Source organism: Kryptolebias marmoratus, linkage group LG3 (assembly GCF_001649575.2).
Source record: "Kryptolebias marmoratus isolate JLee-2015 linkage group LG3, ASM164957v2, whole genome shotgun sequence".
In the NCBI taxonomy this organism is placed as follows: Eukaryota; Metazoa; Chordata; class Actinopteri; order Cyprinodontiformes; family Rivulidae; genus Kryptolebias; species Kryptolebias marmoratus.
In genome coordinates this window covers 11442717-11463754 of record NC_051432.1, presented here as the reverse complement: position 1 = coordinate 11463754, position 21038 = coordinate 11442717, and the positions used below count along the sequence as shown (strand labels likewise).

Genomic DNA, 21038 nt, shown 5'->3' with positions numbered 1-21038 from the left:
TCTGCAGTACAACGGTCGCTCGGTGTTCATCTTTCCCGACCTCACCTCAGCTGTAATGAAGAAGCGTCAGGGGTTCCAAGCTATCAAGGAGCAATGCAGATCCAAGGGGATTCGTTATGGATTCCGATACCCAGCGCTGTTCCTGGTTACTGTGAATAATAACACTGCTACGTTCGACTCTCCAGCGGAAGCCGATAAATTCCTGAGCTGGGAGATTGAGGACTGGCAGTCTGGGACTAAATGAAGCAGGTGGTCAGACTACCCTTATGTTGTTATGCTTGAAATCTTCAGAATACGAGCAATTAAGGACTCTGTCATTTGGTGAGAAATGTCATTTATCTATTTTGACACCTTTCATTGTGTGGGGTGGAGCGGCTACTCTAGTTGGAAAGATGGGGAGCTGTGTTGCTTGTTTGCTTGTCCGCCCTCGGGCGAACGGCTAGTTCTAGCTTTTAGTTGGGGGTATGGAGACACCACTCCGGGTTCCGTTCAGTTATGTTTGGTAGAAGAGGGGGTTAGTCATGTTATGGGTGGGGGTGCTTCTTGCACATCGGCGTGTTCTGGACATCTTATATTTATCTTCATAGTCACGCAACAGTTACTAAAATGCACACAGATTAATGACAACTGATCCAAATAAGCATGGTAAGGGCGGGATTAATTTGATTAGCTGGAATGTCCGCGGGATAAATAGTCCTCTAAAAAGAGGTAAAGTTTATGCACACCTGCGTTCATTGAAGGCTGATATTTGTTTTCTCCAGGAAACCCATATTAAGAAAACGGCTGCTAAAGTCCTTAGCCCCTCATGGGCCTCACATGTTTACCAGTCAAATTTTAGTACAAAAACTAGAGGGGTTGCAATTTTGATTAAAAAACACACATCGTTCATTCATAAGCAGACAATTTCAGATCAAAGGGGAAGATATGTGATTGTAAGTGGGCTACTAAATACTGCACCAGTGACACTAATAAATATATATGGGCCTAATTTTGATGATCCCATCTTTTTTCAAGAGCTTTTTAATGTAGTGCCGGACTGGGTGGGCTCTAATATAATTATTGGAGGGGACTTAAACCTAATCCTGGACCCAGTTTTAGATAGACAACATCCTCAGGCCAGCTCAACCAAGAGTAGTGAGTCCCTTAAAAACCTACTACAACCCCATAATTTGGTTGACATTTGGAGACTACTATATCCTACCGGGAGGGACTACTCATACTTTTCAGCAGTACATAAGTCTTACTCTAGGATTGATTACTTCTTGTTGGACTCTAGATTGCTAGGATCAGTATCAAGCTGCAAATACCACAATATTCACATATCTGATCATGCTCCTGTATTGCTGAACCTTAAATTAGATTTTAAAAAGGGAAAGTGGAACTGGCGCTTGAATAACACTCTGTTAAAAGATAAGAAATTTTGCCCCTATATTTCAAACGAAATTAAGTCATACCTGAGTGCTAACGACAAGGGGGATGTGGATGACTCAATGCTATGGGAAGCAATGAAGGCAGTTATAAGGGGATCTATAATTTCGTTTGAGGCAGCAAAGGGTAAAGAGTCCAGGATGAGGTTAGATGAAATAGAGGGCCTGTTGACCAGCCTAGAAAATTCGTATAAATTAAAGCAATGTCCGGATAAGTTGAATAAAATTACAGCTCTACGATATGAATACAACTCTATTGCGTCCAGAAATGTTTCTAAATTACTGGTACAGGTCAAGCAAAGACATTTTGAGCTAGGTGATAAACCCCATAAGCTATTAGCCCGGCAGCTTAAACAATCACAGGCCTCTAGAGCCATACATCATATTAGACTTGAAGATGGGACCTTACTCACAGACCCGGATAGAATCAATGACCGCTTTGCAGACTTCTATGCTAATGTTTATCAGTCAAAGGGAGAACTAGACTTTGGAAACATGGATAGATTTTTTGAAAATTTGAATTTGCCAAAACTACCGTCAGATTCGATTGAGGCACTGGAAGCCAGTATAACTTTACAGGAAATTGAATCTGTCATCTTGTCCCTTCCCAACAACAAAGCGCCTGGTCCTGACGGCTTTAGTGTTGAGTTCTTCAAAACATTCAGTCCCAAATTATCGCCTCTACTTTTGCGTATGTTAAACCACTCTAAGCAGGCGTCAAGACTGCCTCCCACTTTAAACAGAGCCAATATTTCACTCATTCCTAAACCTGGCCGAGATCCAGAGGTTGTTTCATCCTATCGCCCAATTTCATTGTTACCTCTAGAAACAAAAATCCTTGGGAAAATTCTAGCCAATAGACTCAAGAAATACATAAGTTTAATCATCCATCCGGATCAGACTGGCTTTATGCCAGATAGGCATATGTTTTTCAATCTGCGTCGTCTTTTCAATATATTGTACTCAAACCATTCAGATGAGTCCATTGTTATTTCCCTAGATGCACAACGTGCATTTGATCAGGTAGAATGGCCTTATATGATGTATGTGCTCAAAAAATTTGGTTTTGGACCTTTGTTTACAAAATGGATCGAAATAATTTATTCAAACCCAACTGCTTCTGTGATTACTAATCAGATTGTTTCATGCCCTTTTGCTATCCATCGCGGTACACGTTAGGGCTGCCCCCTCTCCCCATTTCTCTTCTCAGTCATTATTGAACCCTTGGCGGCCAGCATTAGGCAAAACCCCCTAATATCACCAATTGAGATGTTTAATCGTAAGCATCATATTTCGCTGTATGCTGACGATATACTTTTATATGTCTCCAACCCACAGAAATCGTTGTCTTCTCTCTTGACGATGATCAACAATTTTGGCAGCTTCTCGGGTTTTTCTATTAATTGGGACAAAAGTGAGGTAATGCCGCTTACTACAGAGACTGATCTGACATATTTGAGGTCCACACCATTCAAGATAGCTTATGATTCCTTCACATATTTGGGTGTGATGGTAACCAAAAAACCAGAAGATCTTTTACGACTGAACTGGCAGAGTAAAATTCTACAACTTAAGCAGAATATTGATTTCTGGAGGACTCTCCCACTATCCATGGCTGGTAGGATCAACGCCATTAAAATGGTGGTGCTACCGCGATTTCTTCATTTATTTCAATCTGTCCCATGTTTTATAGGTGTATCCTACTTCAGACAACTAGATTCAATTATTATTCCCTTTATTTGGGGATATAAAAATGTCAGAATCTCCAAAAAACACTTATGTAAACCAGGAACGGGAGGTGGGTTCTCCTTACCAGATTTCAAGCAATACTACTGGGCTTGCCATTTATCCATCATGGCCTGGTGGAGGAAGGGTCCACCCTCATTTGATGGGTCCTGCCCTACTTGGTTATCTTTAGAACGCATGCATTGTTGTAAGTCGTCCCTGACAGCCCTGCTTAACAGTCCTGTTAATGTCAATAAATCGCTATACACTAATAATTTTGTCATAGGCAACACTATCAGAATTTGGAAACAAATACAAAAATTTATAAAAGCTCCAGAGGTTTACTTAGATACTCCTATCTGTGAAAATCACTCCTTTGCCCCAGGTCTCCACGACGCCGTCTTTCGGAGATGGAGAGGGAAGGGCATTGGAGTGATAGGTGACCTATATATTAGTGGAACTTTTGCATCTTTTGCACAGTTATGTTCTAAGCACCATCTTCTCCCGTCAAGTTTTTTCCGTTATCTGCAGGTTCGTGACTATGTTAGGAAAAACGTAGTGAATTTTGGAACTCTAGAGAAACATGATACTCTGGAGGAAATAAATAAATTTGATCCTATCAATCAAGGGGCAGTGTCATACTTCTATAAGATCTTTAATAGCTTACCTGTAGACACAACCAGGATAAAGAAAGCATGGGAGGATGAGTTAGAGCAGCAGTTATCAGATGAAGTTTGGGAGGAGTGTTTGAAAAGCATACAAGACTGCTCAGTCAATGCTAGACACAATCTCATACAGTTCAAAACAATACATAGACTCCACTATTCGAGGGAGAAGCTAAGCACTTTCTTTACAAGCGTGTCTCCAATTTGTAATCGTTGTCAGGCTGCTATTGCTAACCTGACACACTCATTCTGGTCATGTGTTCGGCTTCGCTCATTTTGGGAGAAAACTTTTCATTTTTTTTCAACAGCTTTTGGAAAACAATGGGACCCAGACCCACTTATTGCCATCATCGGGGTATCCAGTGCTATGCAACCAGCCTCTAAACATGAGAGGATGGCTGTCTTGTTTGGTACTGTGATTGCTAAAAGGTTGATTTTGAGATTTTGGAAAAAGGACTCTGTCCCCACATTTGATCTATGGATGGGGGAACTAGCAAATACTCTGCATATGGAAAAACTGAGATATTGCAATGATGATAGAGTCAGTGTGTTTGAGAAAATATGGGGCCCTGTACTAAAATTCCTTCAATGAAAGACCGTTAATGACATTATTTAGCGTGGGTAACAGTCCTTTTTTGTATGCTTATTGGATAATTTAGTTCTACTTGTGGTGTATTTATCATATTGTCTTGACTATGTAAGTGTTCTCTGATGTGCTGATTTGGTGGGGGAAATATGATATGTTATGTTAATGTTTGTATGTCAATTTGGAAAAATTCAATTAAAAAAAAAAAAAAAAAATCTAAATGAAAGGATCATTCTGCTATTTCTGATGGGATTCTTTGTAAAGTAAATATAAATACAGGCAAAAATTGCTGTGGTGTAGCTGACAGCACGTTTTTTTTTTCCTGTAATATCACCCAACACCATCACTGAAAAGAACATGAAAGGCAACATTAAAAAATAATTCTATAAAAGTCAAAATAAAAGAGGTTTTGACTGAAACACATCAGAATTGGCAGATTGGATTTGAACCCCCACCCCCTTCTTAAAGTGTATCATGTGTCTCTAAGTCACTGTTGATTCATTACACTGCTTCAGTCTTATATATATTTTTAATGGCCATAAATGGAGTTTTCTGCATTTCTGATGGATACGATTCAAAAAGAGAAGATTTATCATTTACTAGGGAGTTAAAACTGGCCTTTAATTTGCTAACACACCAGCCTCATTACATCCCACGCTGGGTTTCTGCTGTAACTACAGTAGATCTTTCTGTATAATCCAAAATGACCCGTAACACTAAAACCACAGAAATCAAGAGTCATTATCAATTTAATGTCAGTGACATAACACCTACTCACTGAAAAATGTTCTGTCCGATATGAGGTCAGTATGATCAGCACGTTTTTACTGATGAGTTTTTTTTTATATATTTATGAGACAACAGTGGATGGTACATGCTGGTTTAAAGCCAACATGACACTGGTCACCTGTTCAAAAGACTTCAGTCCTGCTTCTTTGCCCAAACTCAGGATGTCCCCCAGAATGGCTGCTTTTACGTCCTAAAATAATAAAATAAAAAGTCAGAACGCTGCGAGTCAAGCCTGGAGAGCTGAGCTGCAGCCTCGGATGACTGTTTTGAACAAAGCTAACCTTGTTTTTGCACAGTTCAGAGTACGATCCTTCGAAGCCTTTCTTCTTGGCCCAGATAGGCAGGAAGTCTGGATCAGGCACCACGATCCCCACCAGGCAAGCCTGAAATAATACACGAGTAAGATGATGATGTAAACACCACAGAACGTGTTCAGCAGAGTTCAGATTCTACATTTGGATGAATTATTAACCTGTAAGCTGTCACCATGGACAAAAATCTGGGCCACTGGATCACTGCGGTTATAAACGGTCTCGATTTTCTCCGGGGCGATGTACTCTCCTTGTGCAAGCTTGAAAATGTGTTTCTTCCTGTCAATGAGCTTCAGAATGCCATTCTGTAGAAAAACAAATAAAACAACAAGATATTAAAATGAAACCCAGGCCACGGTGATGATCAGACGCCGGTGGTTCGGTTCTGCTTACAGGAAGCCATTTCCCAATGTCTCCTGTGTGCAGCCATCCGTCCTGGTCGATCGCCTCTGCAGTTCTCTCCGGATCGTTCAAGTATCCCTTGAATACATTTGGTCCTTTGACACAAACCTACAGCAACACAGACAACAGCACAATGTAGCTTTAAAGCTGGCAGGTGATCATCAAGATTTAAAGTTTCTATTGTTTTTCCATTGATTTAACTCATAGCATTTCATTTCCGTTACCGTTTTTAATCAAATCAGTTGTATATAAGACAACAAAATATATACATACAGATAATTTGAGAAGTTTAAAACCCATTCTAGTTATGAGACAATTACATTTTAAAAGGTTGACATTATATTTATGTTGTGTGTACACCATATAAAAGTTAATTTTCACACTTAAAGTTTCCAGTAGTTTTTACGATCGCTTACACAGTAAAATTATTCAATTTTTTTTCCCCCACATTTAAAATAACACTCAAGGATTAAAACACCTGCACAGATGTGCACAGGTGTAAGCACCACACCAGCAACACGTTTATTTGCTTCAAACACAGAAATGTGGTGTAACGTCCCTTTTTTTGGCCATTTCTAAACAAAGATTTTCAAATAACTTCACCTAATTGGTTAAACACGCCCACCAGGTGTGCAAACACCTGTGAGTTTAACTGATAACTAATAGTGTCAGGTATAAGCACTATATTGATGCAAACAACCTGCGATGTGCATGAAACCTGATGGCCAGCTAGCTGAAGGGATGATGCCAAGTCACGCGAGAAGAACCAGCTCATAACGCGAGTTCCTCACCTCTCCCTCTCCGTTGGCTGCCAGGTAGTTCATTTCGGCAACATCCACCAGCTTGACAGCGTTGCAGGGCAGAGGAGGCCCGACATGACCTGAGGGAACATTCAAATCTAGTTCAGTGTGTGTCCTCACACACACACACACACACACAGAGCGCGTTTTCTCCACTAAGGCTACAACATAAAGGTAAAGGTTTACCTGCTGACCAGTCTCCAGGCATCGACATGGTGCATCCAGCTGTACATTCAGTCTGACCGTAACCTTCATAGAACTGGAGCAAGCATTCACCAAACAAAAAACAATTATTAAAACTGTCATTCGCCTGTAGCAACACTCACATTAATTGCAGGTAGAATATTTACTTTTATTCCATTTGTTTACATTAGCAGACAATCACAGTTTTCTAAATGCCAAAGAGTTTTGAGGCACGTCAGATCACTTTAATTAGGATCCATAAAAAAAAAACTTTATTCAGATTTATTTTAGTCACAGTGAAGAAATATATATGGCGTGACAAGAGTGACTGCGCCTCACCTGGCAGCCGAGAGCAGCTCGAAGGAAAGTCAGGATGGTCGGAGACACGGGGGCCGCTCCGGTTATCATGAGTCTCACCCGACCTCCAAGACTCACCTGGAAAGTTTCAAAAAACACACAGGTGACGTTGGAAACGTTTGACTGAAACTGGCCTTGATTTGTTTTACTTCACAGCATTCAAAGTAGATAATAAAAGTAACTGCAAGGGATTATTCAGACCCTGTTCTCTATAATCTATAGGGATTATTTTGTAAAGTATAATGTGAGCTGTAAATGAAGATTTAAAAAAAAAAAGTGTTTACCTGGACTTTTTTAAAGATGAGTTTGTCCCACATGCTGTCCTTTCTGACCACTCCGTTTTTAAGCTCCGCCTCCTTCCTCCTGAAGGCGAAATCCAGCAGCCATCTTTTCAGAGGCGTGTTGGCCTGACTGAAAACCTGGAGAGAAGTTCAGCTGTTTCTCAGGTCAACGATTACACACAGCACTCCAAATAAACATTAACCAGGAAACTGATGAAAAAAAAAAAAAGGACTGATTGCTCAGAACAACCAATCATAGTGTCTGACCTTGTCAAACATACGGTTGAGGAGACGAGGGACGACGGGGAAGACCGTAGGCTGCAGCGTTTTCAGATCATCCATCAGGAGGCGGATGTCTCCCTGGAAGTAGCCTATCCGTGCCCCGTGGATGAGGATGACCCCCTAAAGACGCACGGCCTGATTATTCCAACAATCATGAATCAAAACTGTGACTGTCTGACCACAAGAGGGCACTGTTGTTCCACTATTCACTCTACAGCCCCATTGGTTGTTTTTGAACTTTTTTCTGAGTGAAATATGACAAAATTGTCCCAATTGTTCTTCCGTACACAATGTTTCCTGCTGATATGACTGAATGTGCAGGAGGGGTATAAGTTAAGTTCAAGAGCTGATGAAACATGGATACTTTCTTTTAATAAATAACACAATTCATCCAAGTTATAACTGCTTGTTGGTAAAGTCATGACAGAAAGCACATGTAAAAATCATTCAATTCTCATTTAAAATTGAAACATATTAAAACATACAGCCCTCAGTTTAACCAAGCAAATGTTTAAAGGGCAGCTGTGACATGCAGACACGACAAACCTGAAATTTTGCAAGTTAATCAAAAGCTCTAGAAAATGAATCACTGCTGCTTTCAGAAATATCCTTTTTTTTTTTAAACAGCATTTATTCTTTAGCAAAAATCTCTTGTGTCAAATATTTTGAGGTAAATAAGCGGCAAACATACCTGCACAACTCTTTCAAACATGTGAGCTAGGGGGAGATAGGATATGTGAACGTCAGTGGCGTTCAGCATGCTGTGCACCTGCAGGGGCGACACACAAAACAAAAAACACATGCACGTCTGCAAGTCAGGCGCCCGGCTAGCGTACCTCCACCACCCTCTCAAACATGTGGGCCAGAGGGAGGAAGGAGATGAGCACGTCTTTGGTGCCGGGCTTCAGTGTCGCCTGGACGACAGGGACCGGAGGCAGATAACATTTATTTCATCAAAAGCTGAACGCAAAAGGTGTCTGTTCGGTTTCAAGACATTTTTTTGTTTGTTTTTAAAAGTCAGCGTTAAACTTTTTTTTCCCTCTTCAATAAAAAAATCCTGTTTCCTCATATTTGTCCAATGAGGGGCTGTTTATTATATCTGATCATTTTTCAGGTTGGTAAAATATCGCTGTGAAAGAACGCTACATTAGCTAATATTAAACCTCGACGCTTTTGCATGACAGGCCTGTTTAGTTTGTTGACGTTTTCTTAACCGTACAACGTCCGTGTCAGTATGCAAAAGCATGTGTGCTGAGCGTAGACCATGGAAATGTGGTGACCTGACGCGGCTGAATGTGTCAGTCCGCCGGGAGGCGAGTAAACGTTTGGACGGACGAGACGTGCCAATCAGGTGGACTGATCCACTCAGCAGCGTCTGTTTCAGTGGCTCTATCCTCAGAGCACATACGTTTGTGTAAAACACAGATGTTTGGTTGAGCAAACAGCAACAAACTAAAAAAACTACGTCACGCAAAAGTGTAGAGGTTTAACATAAGCTGAAGTTGCGTTCTTTCACACAATTTTTGTTTTAGAAGCCTGAAAAACAATAAATAACAGACCCTCATTTTCCTGGACAAAGATTTATACCTCTTTCTCCAAACTCTGTAAACATTTAACGTAACATTTCTTAATTAATATTGTGATTAAAGGAAAGTTATTTATATTAGAGAATGTTTACATTTATTATATCCAAAGACTTTGGAGAGAGGAACATATTTTCCCTCCAAGTCTCTCCTGTAGTTAAAATAAAAATCTAAGCTCTTAAAGCATGTAGCCATGGGAATATATAATAAATTTAACATGGTTGTAATGGATAATTTCCTCTCCTGGATGGTTAAATGAACGTCAGATTAAAGCGAAAGCCTCCCAGGTGTGTTGGCTTACCTTTGTTACTTGAATAAAGGCTGCAGTGTTGGAGACAACATTCTGGTGAGTCAGCATTCCACCTTTGGGGTTTCCTGAGAAAAAATAAATAAAATAAAATGAACTAAATAAAACTATCAGGATAATAAACACAATATTAAAGTTATAGTAGCTCTGAACTTACCTGTGGTTCCTGATGTGAAGCAGACAATTGCGAGATCGTCTGGTTTGGGAGGCTGAAATGAGACGACAGATTACTCTCATTCATAGAAACTCATAATCCTGTTTTCGATCTACTGAAAATGTAACTTTTCTCTTTGAAGAAGTCCTGATGACAGAAGTCAGTGTCAGGTGTTGTGTTTTCCTGTGGTCAGGTCAGATGATCTGTGCCGTTTCTACTCACCACTGGTTTCTGATGATTAGCTTTGCCCACGGCCTGAAAGAAATTAAATATAAAAACAACATTACCACACTTTCAAGCTGTAAAATACAACACAGGCTCAGAAAAACACATTGAAAAGACTTACCGATTAGTAGGAGAAAGAAATCATTTTAAGCTAAACACCATTAAAGAAAAAACCTGTTCGTTATTCTCACCTCAAAATCCTTCAGACCAATAATCTCAACGCCACTCTCCTTTCCTCGGGTCACCAGTTCGCTGTCGAACGCCTCCATGATGATTATCGTCTTCACCGTTTTTCCTTTTCCCGTGATGCAGTCCAGGATCATGCGAGCCTTGTCGGGAATGTCGCAGATCACTGTTGATATGGAGGCTGAAAACGCAGACGACAACGGTCGGAACCACCTTTCAGAACCGAGAGCTTAAAAAGGCGGAAACCTTTCGTACCTTTGTCGATGATGTAGCCGATGGCCTCTGTGCCGAGGGTATCGTACAGCGGGACAGCCACCATGGAGTACGTGTAACAGGCCAGCTCTGAGATGGTCCACTGCAGTGAAAACAGATTATGATGAGTTTAAATGAACATGCATCCTGATCTCCATCTCTTAGCTGTGGCGTGTGTTTGTACGTTATGGTTGGAGATAAGAGCATCAAACATAAACAACGCCATGGGTAAACTCTGACACACTTTGTACAAATTATTGTAGACTTTTGGATCTATTTTTTATTCTAATTTATCTCCACATATCTTTAATTTTACTATAAAAATAGAAGTTGTTAAGGTGGAGGTTTGCCATTCCTATTAGATGGCTCTTTGAACGACCTCAGTTCAGAGAAATGGAGTTTAATTCTGTGTTTAATGCCATCCATAGATACCAGTCTCATAAATGTCATATTAGTTCATACAAATCTTTTATAAGCCATTACACAACCATCAGTTTCATATTACACCACTGCTTACATCAAAATTATATAATTATCTGCAAGAATGAATAGTGGCGACAGCAGCTAGCTTTACCTTTGCAGCTTGCGAGCACTTCCAGCAGGAACATCGTATCATTGTGCAAGAATAACTTCATATTGTAAAACTGTAAAGGTTTATAGAATAGTGTTTGCACAAAGCACTGAATGTTTTGAGATTGGAGCTCTGGTCTTGACACCACCCAGACTAGCCTTTATCTTTTCAGTCTGGTCAGAATCAAACTCTTATTTTTCTAAATTCAGGTCGTTCAGAGAGCTTTCACCAAAACGTAAGAATACTTACTGGGTCATGAACTACCCAGAGAACCACACCTCAAAACATCTGAAGTATTCCTTTAAGATAACACTTTCTACTTAAACACATACCACTATAAATGCTCTAAATAAAATACAAATTCAAACGACAGAACCAGCATTAGACTACAGGATGGTGGTATTATAAAAAATAAAACTTGGAATATGGCTTTAAGTACAATAAGAAAGACACTAAATTAAAGATCTTTCAGGATATTTACTTTTACTCTAATGATTTATATTTCTGTTTTCATTTGAACTTTGTGATGTCAGGTATTTTATCTTTTAATGTGACAGACGGCACACAGGCTGACTTTAACTAATTATGGGACTTTTGAACCAAACCTTAAAACCTAAAAGCAAACAGGGTGTGCTTTTCATTCTTAAACACCGAGTCAGATCATGACAGGAAATCACAGAAACTTTGTTTCCAGAGTTTATACAATCAAGGTAAAATTACTACTAAGGTTGAAATTTAACAATAAACTAGAATATGAAAAAAAGATGGCGTTTGAGTTACCTCGGGCCTGTTTTGTGAAAAGATGCCGATGAATTTGTCGCCTGTGTGAGAGTGTCCTTTGTGAATAAGAGCTGATCCGATGTTCTCTGCTCTGTCCACCACCTGGGCAAAAAAATAAATAAAAATAAAAAACACACATTTTAAAATAAAAATGATTCCAGCTTGGATATCTGTGGATTTACAGCCCTTCTCACCTCTCTGTAAGTCTCCCACTCATACGGCTGGTTTGGCTTCCTCGACCCGAGACAAGGCCCATTATCTACCAGAATGTTCAAAAAAATTAACTTTACTCTCTCCGTTACCTTCAGGTAGTTTCATCGTTAGCTCATAAACTCACTCGATACTCTGAGTCCTCGCTGGAACACCTCGTATATTGTGCGAGCGTCGCTGTAATAATGTGTCATGTAATCGCTGTCGTTGTCATTCAGCACCGATCTTCTGGCGCGCTCTCCACCCTACGAGGAAAAACCGAGACATCCACAAAGTAACGATGAGCCGATTCCTTCACATCTGGACTTTATGATACTAGAAACACAACCGTCTGAAAGATGGAAGTCAACACTTTTTACCCCAAAAAGACAAATACAAACAAAACATGCTCTGCCGTCAAATGGGGCTTTAGCTGTGAGAGAAGGTATTTCAGGTACATGTAAGACGTTGTGAATAATTCAGAGCTTTAATAAAGTTCAAGCAGAGGATGCAATCTGTGAGTGGAGAAATAAAACAAAAACGTGAACCTGGTGTCAGTGGAGGAAAAACAACAACGGATCACTCACTGGTATCTCCACCGACTGCAGTCCAAGATCACACGGCGGTTTGAGGGCTTTCGGTCGGGTGGCGAACCAATATGTGGTGATGGCGGCGAAAGCGCCCATACCCATGAGGGCGTTGGTTGGGAAGCCTCGGACGTACTGTCGAAAGTCATCCAACTCGGGAATCCGCAGCTGTCTCAGGATGTCCTGAGCCTGCATGGCTGTTCTGCACTGAGCCTGTCCCAAAAACACACAGAGAGGAAAACTTGGATCATTGTCTGGTTCCGTGACCCAGTTTCCATCAAGCCTCAGCTGTCGGACAGATGGCCTCGCGTTTGGCTCTAAAACACTTGATTGTTTCATGCTCAGTGACTGCAAGGTGCCCAAAACAAGCCCAGATCATCAGCCCTCCACCACTGTGCTGCACAGATGGTGTCAGGTGGTTTAACTCATAATCTGTACGTGTTTGGATTTACCATTCATGTCCACTTTAGTCTAACTTGTTTTAAGAACATTACCGTATTTTCCGCACTATAGGGCGCACTGGATTATAAGACGCACTGTCAATGAATGGCCCATTTTCGAATTTTTGTCATATATAAGGCACACCGGACTGTAAGGCACACCCTCGTGCAACTCCTAATTTTTGTAACTTTGCGTAGACCGTGTGCATTCAAAATGGATGATTTTGGTGCTCTAGCGGAGCTGGTTCACCTGTATCAGCATTTATATGATCCCTCTATGAGAGATCACAAAGATAATCAAACGGTTCAAAACTCACGGAAGAATACTGCACCGATGTAAGCGTCAAGTATAAACACCTCCACCGCTCGCCGAACACGCGACTATAACTGAGCTTTAATGCTGCGAGCGGTGCAGCTTTGTAGTTTACCAAAGACATACTAAAACATTACGACTTCTTACATATATAAAGGTGCTCCAGATTATAAGGCGCACTGTCATTTTTTGAGAAAACTGAGGGCTTTTAAAGGCGCCTTATAGCCTGGAAAATAAGGTAATCCAAAAATTCAGACACTACTTTGGCCACCACAAACGACGCCGCCACATTTATTTTAAAAAGGGGTTTGTTTTTCCTGGTTTCACACACTTTCACACACTTCATTCATGTTCAGTGTTTGCACATCATTAATTTTAATACCTACTGTGCCTGATAAAGCCTGTAGTCTCTGGGTTTTTTTGTTTTGTTTTTTTAACTGAAGTGCTGCAAATTTATGACATCATCACAAACTGGACTCCCACTGCATTCTCTGAATTCCCATGAAAGTAGTGAGGGTGTTTTCCCCACAAACCCCTTTTTGTGTTTTGACTTCCATTTAATTATTTATTAATTTTATGATTAAGGACAAGGTGGGATTCGTGTGGTGGATAATCAGACTAGTTACCCGTGCTTCTCATCACCTTGACAGCATGGCATCTTGCATTTTGTCAAACCCTGCTGTTGGATGAAGGCTCCTTAAAAAAAAAAAAAGTCTTCCTGTAGGTGCTGTGGTGGAAGTCAAAGAGCTACAACATGATTCCTGAAAATTCACATTGTGTTGAAGGGGTACTGTGCTTTCCTTTCCTTTCGGAACACTTAACTCCAGAAAAATACGGAAATTCACACAAATATACAAGATTTGAAAAACCAAACTAAATCATCAAAAAAAAAACTACTAGACTTTTTTTTTTGAAGAAGAAGTAGTTTGTCTTTTTGTTTGAGGAACTTTCTCAGTTCAAACTGAAAAGTGCAGAGTTCGGAGCTTTAAAACCGCAGTGAGGCGCTCTGTTTATGTAAGCTTGAACTCACATGCAAAAAAAGTCACACTCCCTGCCCTCCCGCCAGAGGGTCATAAGGGTTTTTTATTTTTTTTGTTGGTCTGATCCACATGAGAGTTGTTTTGGTTACATGAGTGACGGTGCAAACTGATGTGAAACTGTCTGGGGATTAGTTTCAAAACAGCTTTGTCAGTTTTTAAAACAGTGGGAATCTGACACCTGCTTCTCTGTTTAAAAGTTGTTTTCTTTCCAGTTTTACATCGATGGCTTCCTCAAACCGTCTGTCCAAAATAATTGCATGTAACCAAAACCCTGCCTTATGTAGACCAGGCTAACAAAGACCCTAATGACCATCAAGAAAGAGGGGAGGGAGAGCGATCTGTATGTGAGTTCAGCTCATTCAGATCAAACAGAGCAAAAGCTTGGAGCTCCTCTCAATCTTCAAGAAACGAGCAAATAAGTCCTGCCGCCGTTTTAAACAATAAAAATAAGAATAAATGTAGTTACATTAAAAAGAAAGAAATTGCTATGTCCTGGGTGACCGTGAATCCACACCAACATAAACCTAAATGGTTGACAGGTACGGCGTTTAAAGTTACCTATTTGACCCTTTTGCTGTTTCTTTTCACTTCTTTATAAATCTCGTACACAAAAAAGAAGGCGTGTTGTCCCATTCAACAGCTCTGCTCTTGGGAAAAGAAGAAGAAAAACAAGACACGGAGGAAAATTTGACCCACATTATGCACACGTTTTCTAATCACACAAGGCTGAATGGAGAACCGGCCACAGATGCCGAAACACTTGATTCTGCTCGACATTTTTTGCTGATGAGGTCAATGGGCTTAAATCTCATTTTTCAAACGCTGCAGTCCTGCTGAAATTTTAATATCACAATCAGATCAGACCCGCCAGAATTAGCTGCTCTAATTCTGGCGTGATTATAAATTAAAATGTTTTAGCCGAGCCTAAAGGGGGAAAGAGTGATTTCGACTCACTGTTAGTTGTTTTTAACCAATTAAACAGAACTAATCATAAAAATAAATAAAGATTTAGTTCAGGTTAGTTTTCAGCCTAACAGGTCATTCATGTCAACTCATTTGACCTCTGGATTGAAGGTAAATGAACAGTCACGGTAACTATTGACTTCTCACCTACTTCTATTATTAACACAAAGCCCATGACAAAATAGGACTGATGCCAACTGGGACAAAGTTTTTTCTTAAAAAAAAAAAAAAGCCAAGAAATAAATAAACTGAGTTTGCTGGTTATTTAAACTATAAACCACAAAGCACAGCCATGATTCATCCAAGCTGACCATCGTCCTCCAGGGAGGAAAAGGTCCAAATTGAGACGAACAAACGTGCTTCTGTCCCGTTACACCTGTTACTGGTAAAACAGATGATCACGCCACCTCTGAGTCAACCCAAGGCCAAATTTAAATGCAGCTAAAACAGACTTTCAGATGGATATAATGCTGTAATACTCACAGTTTTACAGCGTGAATGAAGAACGAAGGGACGGTCGGGAGTGCGTCCAGAGGGCCGAGAGGTGCAGGTATGTGGAAGGCCTGGCAGTGCTGCAGTAGCTATTAGAAGGACTCCCGCCGACCTCTAATAGACCTCTGAAGTTCTCACAACTATGAATAGCAGAAACACGCCCCTTCTCAAACAGAAACACAGACGAGCGAGACACCTCGTGTCACCCTCTGGTCAGAGTGACACAGAGAGGGACATGTGGTACAGAGAGCACCACAGATTTTTTTTTTTTTTTTTTAAACGCGTCAGAACGTCCTGTATGTTTAATCAACTTTCAAAGCAACAGTGTTCTTTTTTTTCTAAGCTGATGTTTGTCTGAATATCTTTTCTATTATTTGGTCACAGTGGGTGTTGAGAATTTAAACAGCTGAAACGCGTCCAACTAAAAGACAAAAGCTTCATTATTGACCTGTGTCCGTGCGCTGTTGTTTGATCTTAAACTAATAAAACATGGTACTGTAAAAACATGTTTTTCCAAATATATAGCTTTACGTATTCTCCACTCAAGCTGCACGATTTAGCAAATAGAGAAATAAAACCATGAATTAAATGGTCAGCCGTGACACTGGAAATAGAAATTATAGATCGTATTGATGAAATCCACGAGTAATTTTTATAACTTCATGTGACATGAAACTATATTTGAGTGTTGTTGATTTTCTGAATCTGAAATGAACACACTTTAAAGAACAAAACAACAACATTCAGCTCGCTGCCAGCAACATTTCAGAAGGCTTTAAAAAATGTACCACTGAATAAAGTGAGCAACACTAATGCGATAAAACTTGGCGCCAACTTTGATGTAGGGGAACTGTAAAATTATATTTTTACCAGATGTACAGTGTCACGTTGCTCAGGAGCACCTAATTTTTGATCATCACAGCATGTTAGGACCGTCATCTTGAGTTTCTGACACTCTTAGACCACGATTTGTTGCTGAAACAACTATATTTTAATCGTTCTCGCGGTGAAATGTTGGAGTCACGACCAACTTAACATAGTGTCCACGGGTTTTAATGCGTTCAGGAATGGTAAATGCAGATAATGCTGCAAAAAAATGATGTTGCTGATCTCTTGACACATTTATCTGAGGTTTCTAAAATAAAAATAGATATTTACAGTTTGCATCAAACTAAGTATATCATGACGTGCATTTCTGAAATAAAGCTGTAACAAACTTAACTTTTAGTGTTTTCTTGTAGGTCATTTGGTCTTGAAACCAATTAATTTTACAAAATGTTAAAAAAAAAGCTAAATATCAGATATTTGGACCTGATGTGATGTCCTCAAATGTCTTGGTTTGTCTCATACAGGAAGGAATTTACTTTCTAACCAAAAGAAGCAAAAATTCTCTAATTTCCGAGTGTAAAACCTAAAAGTCTTGTCTATTTTTAAAAAAATGTTCCCAAATGGGTTCAATAGTAAGTATGAATAAATATGTTGCGATTGATTGACACTTTTAATGCATGACTTCTTCTTGGTTTATGTTTAATAAACCAAGTTAGCCATTAATTGGCTGAATGACAGTGAAAGCAGGTGTTCCAGACCTGCTGTACGAGTTCTTTATTCTGCTTTTTGGGCCAGGCTTGGCTAATAGTTGTTGGAGGTAAAAGGTATTCCTAAAACCCACCCACTAACCACCACCTCCACTCACCATACTTGGCCTGAGAGGATGACAAGCCAATGGCAGAGCAAGTTCACGAGTCACCCCACACCCATGAACACATGCACAAGACAAAAAAAAAAAAAAGGAGGGGAGGGCAGCAGGGTCATTTGACACATAACAGAATATGAAGACAAGCTGGTAGCAGCCCGCAGCAACTGTTTCATACAACTCCAACCACTACATGAAAGTTACTGCAATAAAAACACAGAAAAACACAGCTAACAAATAAATAACAGTTATAGACAACGGCATAAACAAAAATGATATGAAGAAAACCATATCTCCTTGTTGTTCCCTTTTGTTCAACTTTTAGCATTGCAGCTCAGCGAGCCGCTACAGGAAGTTAGAACAGTAGCAGTTTAAAACTCCCATCAGCCATTGCTCTAAAAGTCAGGTAAGGATAAGACTGATTCATTTGTTAATTATTGTACAGTGTATTTATGTAGCTTCAGTATTGGATGAGAATGTTGTTTTAATATTGAAAACTATTTGCCACCAAGAGAAAAGTTCCTCCGGTAAAGTGTTTGCCAGTGTTTGACAAGTTTGTATAAAACTAAAACAAATTTCATCCTGCTATTGGTATAGAAATTAGAAGTACTTAAAGGTGGTTTTTGATTTTTTTTAAGAACATTACTACTGAATCTGTCCACAGCCCCCTCTTGAAAAAGTGGTTTCAGCAGAAGCTCAGAGGTGCAAGTCTTTAAAGTCAGATGTAACCTGAACATCCATCCATCCATTTTCTTTACCCGCTTCTCCTTTCTCGGTTGTGGGCAGCTGGTGTCTATCTCCAGCCATCCCTGTGCGAGAGGCGGAGGACACCCTGGATAGGACGCAAGTCCATCACAGGGACACTTTGAGACAAATAACCATTCACATCTAGGGACAATTTAGAGTTACCAGTTAACCTAACATGCATATTTTTTGGTCTGTGGGAGGAAACCGGAGCACCCGGAGTAAATCCACGTGTGCACAGAGAGAACATGTAAACTCCACCCAGGAAGGTCCCAGACCAGGACTTTATCCTGCAACCTTCTGCAACCTGAACCTGTTTGATGAAACAATCACTGACAGCGTTTGTAAAATTATATATTGCCCCTTAATAAAAACTGTCACAATGCTGCAAAAGATAACCCATCATATCAGAAAACATCAAATTTTTCCAGCCTCGTTATCTTGTGCACTTAAGGCGAATCAACAAAAGCATTCTCACTGTCGGTCAGTGGTTGGTGTTTAAAGAGTCTCTTCTTAATATAGATCTCTAAAGAGGAAGACACTTTTCAGTCTGAAACCAAGTCAGACAGTTCCCCAGAGAGTCGGGTAGATTGCAACATGCTACGCCGGTTGTGTCAAAGCTTTTACAATCTCTAAAGAACTATTCACTTTATAGAGAAGCAGAAATATCCCTGACCATGCTGACTCTGCTGTGGCTGGTCAAACACCACCTTGACAACTCAATAGCTCAACGTGCCCCGAAGGACCAAATTTGATTATGAGTCGGTGTTATCCTGTTTAATAATCCTTCTCGTTTATATTTACTCTATGTGGACGGTGCTTCAAGGCAGCTAAACCAGTTTGTCTCGTTGTCAGTTGTGTGTAAATTGTGTAAGAGGGACCGAACAGAAGCTCTGTGAGCTGAATACGACAGAGCAGCTGACAGAGCAACAAGTCACAGAGAAACGGGCTGCTTGGTGCTGCGCGGCTGCAGCCAAAGCTCATGTGGCTTCGGTGTGACGCGCTTCTCGCGCTGCAGACCACTCTGCCTGGCTCGTGTCCATCCTCCTCCTGTCACACTCAGCCATGACTTCAGGAGCCAATGGCCGACCTTGCACAAAACGGCCACGTTGAGGAGAGCCGGCCGTGAAACCGCACACTCTTGGTCACATGGCCATGCAGCGGAAAAATGTATAGAGGAGGGGGAGGGGGGATGGGAGGGTGGGTTCTGAAAAGTGGAACAAAGGTCACACCAAACTCCGTCGGGCGCTACCAACACAGCATCAGGGCACACATCCCTCACAATGCAGGTCAAAGACCGAGCACCATACAGCTGACATTCCTGTATAATCTGAAGTGATGGATTACTTGACACTCAGCCACTACTTGTTTGCGTAAAAGTAAATCATGTCTGTGAGTAGAGTATGAAGTTACAAAACCAGTTAGCTTGGTGTAAGCAGCGGAAACAACTACTGTGGCCCAGTTTGGGACCTCAGACGCTTTCACAAAGTGAACTGTTGGGAGTTTAGCATTTATCTCCAGCAACATCTTTGTTTATTATGTCAGCAGTGTCAGCTGCCGTCACCTGAACTGAGCTGGCGCTGAATGTACAAAGAATAAAACATTTGAATGAAACACTGGCCGATCCGCTGTGATTAACTCTGTAAGTTGCATCCATGTTGTGGTGGTCACATACTCACTGGTACTAGTCAAGCATTTAGCTTTTAAGCTACATCAGGTTTGTGTAGTCTTTGTCATTGTAAACTAGGAAGGAGGAGGGAAGAGTCTTTTTTTTTTTTTCGCCAGCCATTTATACAAAAAACAAAAACAAAGAAGGTGCAATTACTGCAAACGTTACATAAACCCAAAAACAAGCTTTAACATGAAGCAGATAACTTGAAAATTTAGGTATGTTTGGTTAAAACATAGACTGTATATATTACAGACCAAGTGTCCCCGTCTTCCCTTATTGTTGGGAAATGAAGCCAGCAGGATCCGGTTTACGGAAGCTGCCATGTTGTATTTTCAGAACTGGAGTTCTAGGTTTTTTTTTTGATCTTTGCTGCCGCTAAATTAGCTTTAAGTCGTGCCTACCCACTCACAAACATGGTGACACATGATGTTATTTTGTGCACAAAACTATTTACAGCTGAGCGTATTAGAAAAAACAGCATTTTAAACACAAAGCAGCAAGGTCAGAACTACCAACAAGAGTACCAAGGGCAATGGTCCATTTGTTTCCATGGAGGATGCGGGACATAAAACGTGTCCTGCAGGTAAGATGGTCCTGTTTCAACTTTAACTTCCAGGTTCCTGTCTACAGATATATAGTCCTTTCCACAGAACCTCACTTCAAAAGATCTGACGTATTGTATTAAGTCTCCCACACCCTGACAGAATGTTATATGAAACAGACTCATGTAATTAAATTTATGCTAGTGCACAGAAAACGTCAGATAGAATTGGGCTTTTTTTATGACCAGGAATTAAGAAGAATTAAGAAAGAAAACCACCGATCTGTTGTGGTGAAGAGAGAGCTGAGCCAAAAAGCGAAGCTCTCGATTTACCGGTCGATCTACGTTCCTACCCCCATCTATGGTCACGAGCTTTGGGTAGTGACCGAAAGAATGAGATCGCGAATACAAGCGGCTGAAATGAGTTTCCTCCGCAGGGTGTCTGGGCTCTCCCTTAGAGATAGGGTGAGAAGCTCGGTCATCCGGGAGGGACTCAGA

At 40.6% G+C, this 21038-nt stretch overlaps 1 protein-coding gene across 3 annotated transcripts in view; it reads right to left on the bottom strand.

Moving 5' to 3' along the window:
- Nucleotides 1-21038, bottom strand: part of acsl1a (acyl-CoA synthetase long chain family member 1a) — a 28322-nt gene that overhangs the window by 3220 nt on the left and 4064 nt on the right. The window contains exons 1-20 of one of the 3 annotated variants that reach the window (XM_017405881.3): nt 15882-16054; nt 12643-12855; nt 12204-12321; nt 12061-12125; nt 11867-11968; nt 10519-10618; nt 10269-10444; nt 10075-10107; nt 9856-9907; nt 9693-9766; nt 8500-8577; nt 7794-7928; nt 7530-7664; nt 7228-7323; nt 6892-6964; nt 6697-6785; nt 5897-6013; nt 5665-5808; nt 5474-5575; nt 5311-5382 (exon numbers count right to left, since the gene is read on the bottom strand). In XM_017405881.3, the coding sequence (XP_017261370.1) occupies nt 5311-5382; nt 5474-5575; nt 5665-5808; nt 5897-6013; nt 6697-6785; nt 6892-6964; nt 7228-7323; nt 7530-7664; nt 7794-7928; nt 8500-8577; nt 9693-9766; nt 9856-9907; nt 10075-10107; nt 10269-10444; nt 10519-10618; nt 11867-11968; nt 12061-12125; nt 12204-12321; nt 12643-12837 (1956 nt within the window). In that variant the 5' untranslated portion in view covers nt 12838-12855; nt 15882-16054. Of the gene's footprint in view, nt 1-5310; nt 5383-5473; nt 5576-5664; nt 5809-5896; nt 6014-6696; nt 6786-6891; nt 6965-7227; nt 7324-7529; nt 7665-7793; nt 7929-8499; nt 8578-8644; nt 8723-9692; nt 9767-9855; nt 9908-10074; nt 10108-10268; nt 10445-10518; nt 10619-11866; nt 11969-12060; nt 12126-12203; nt 12322-12642; nt 12856-15881; nt 16055-21038 lie in introns of those variants that run through there. The other 2 variants (XM_017405892.3, XM_017405872.3) reach the window with 2 other exon arrangements.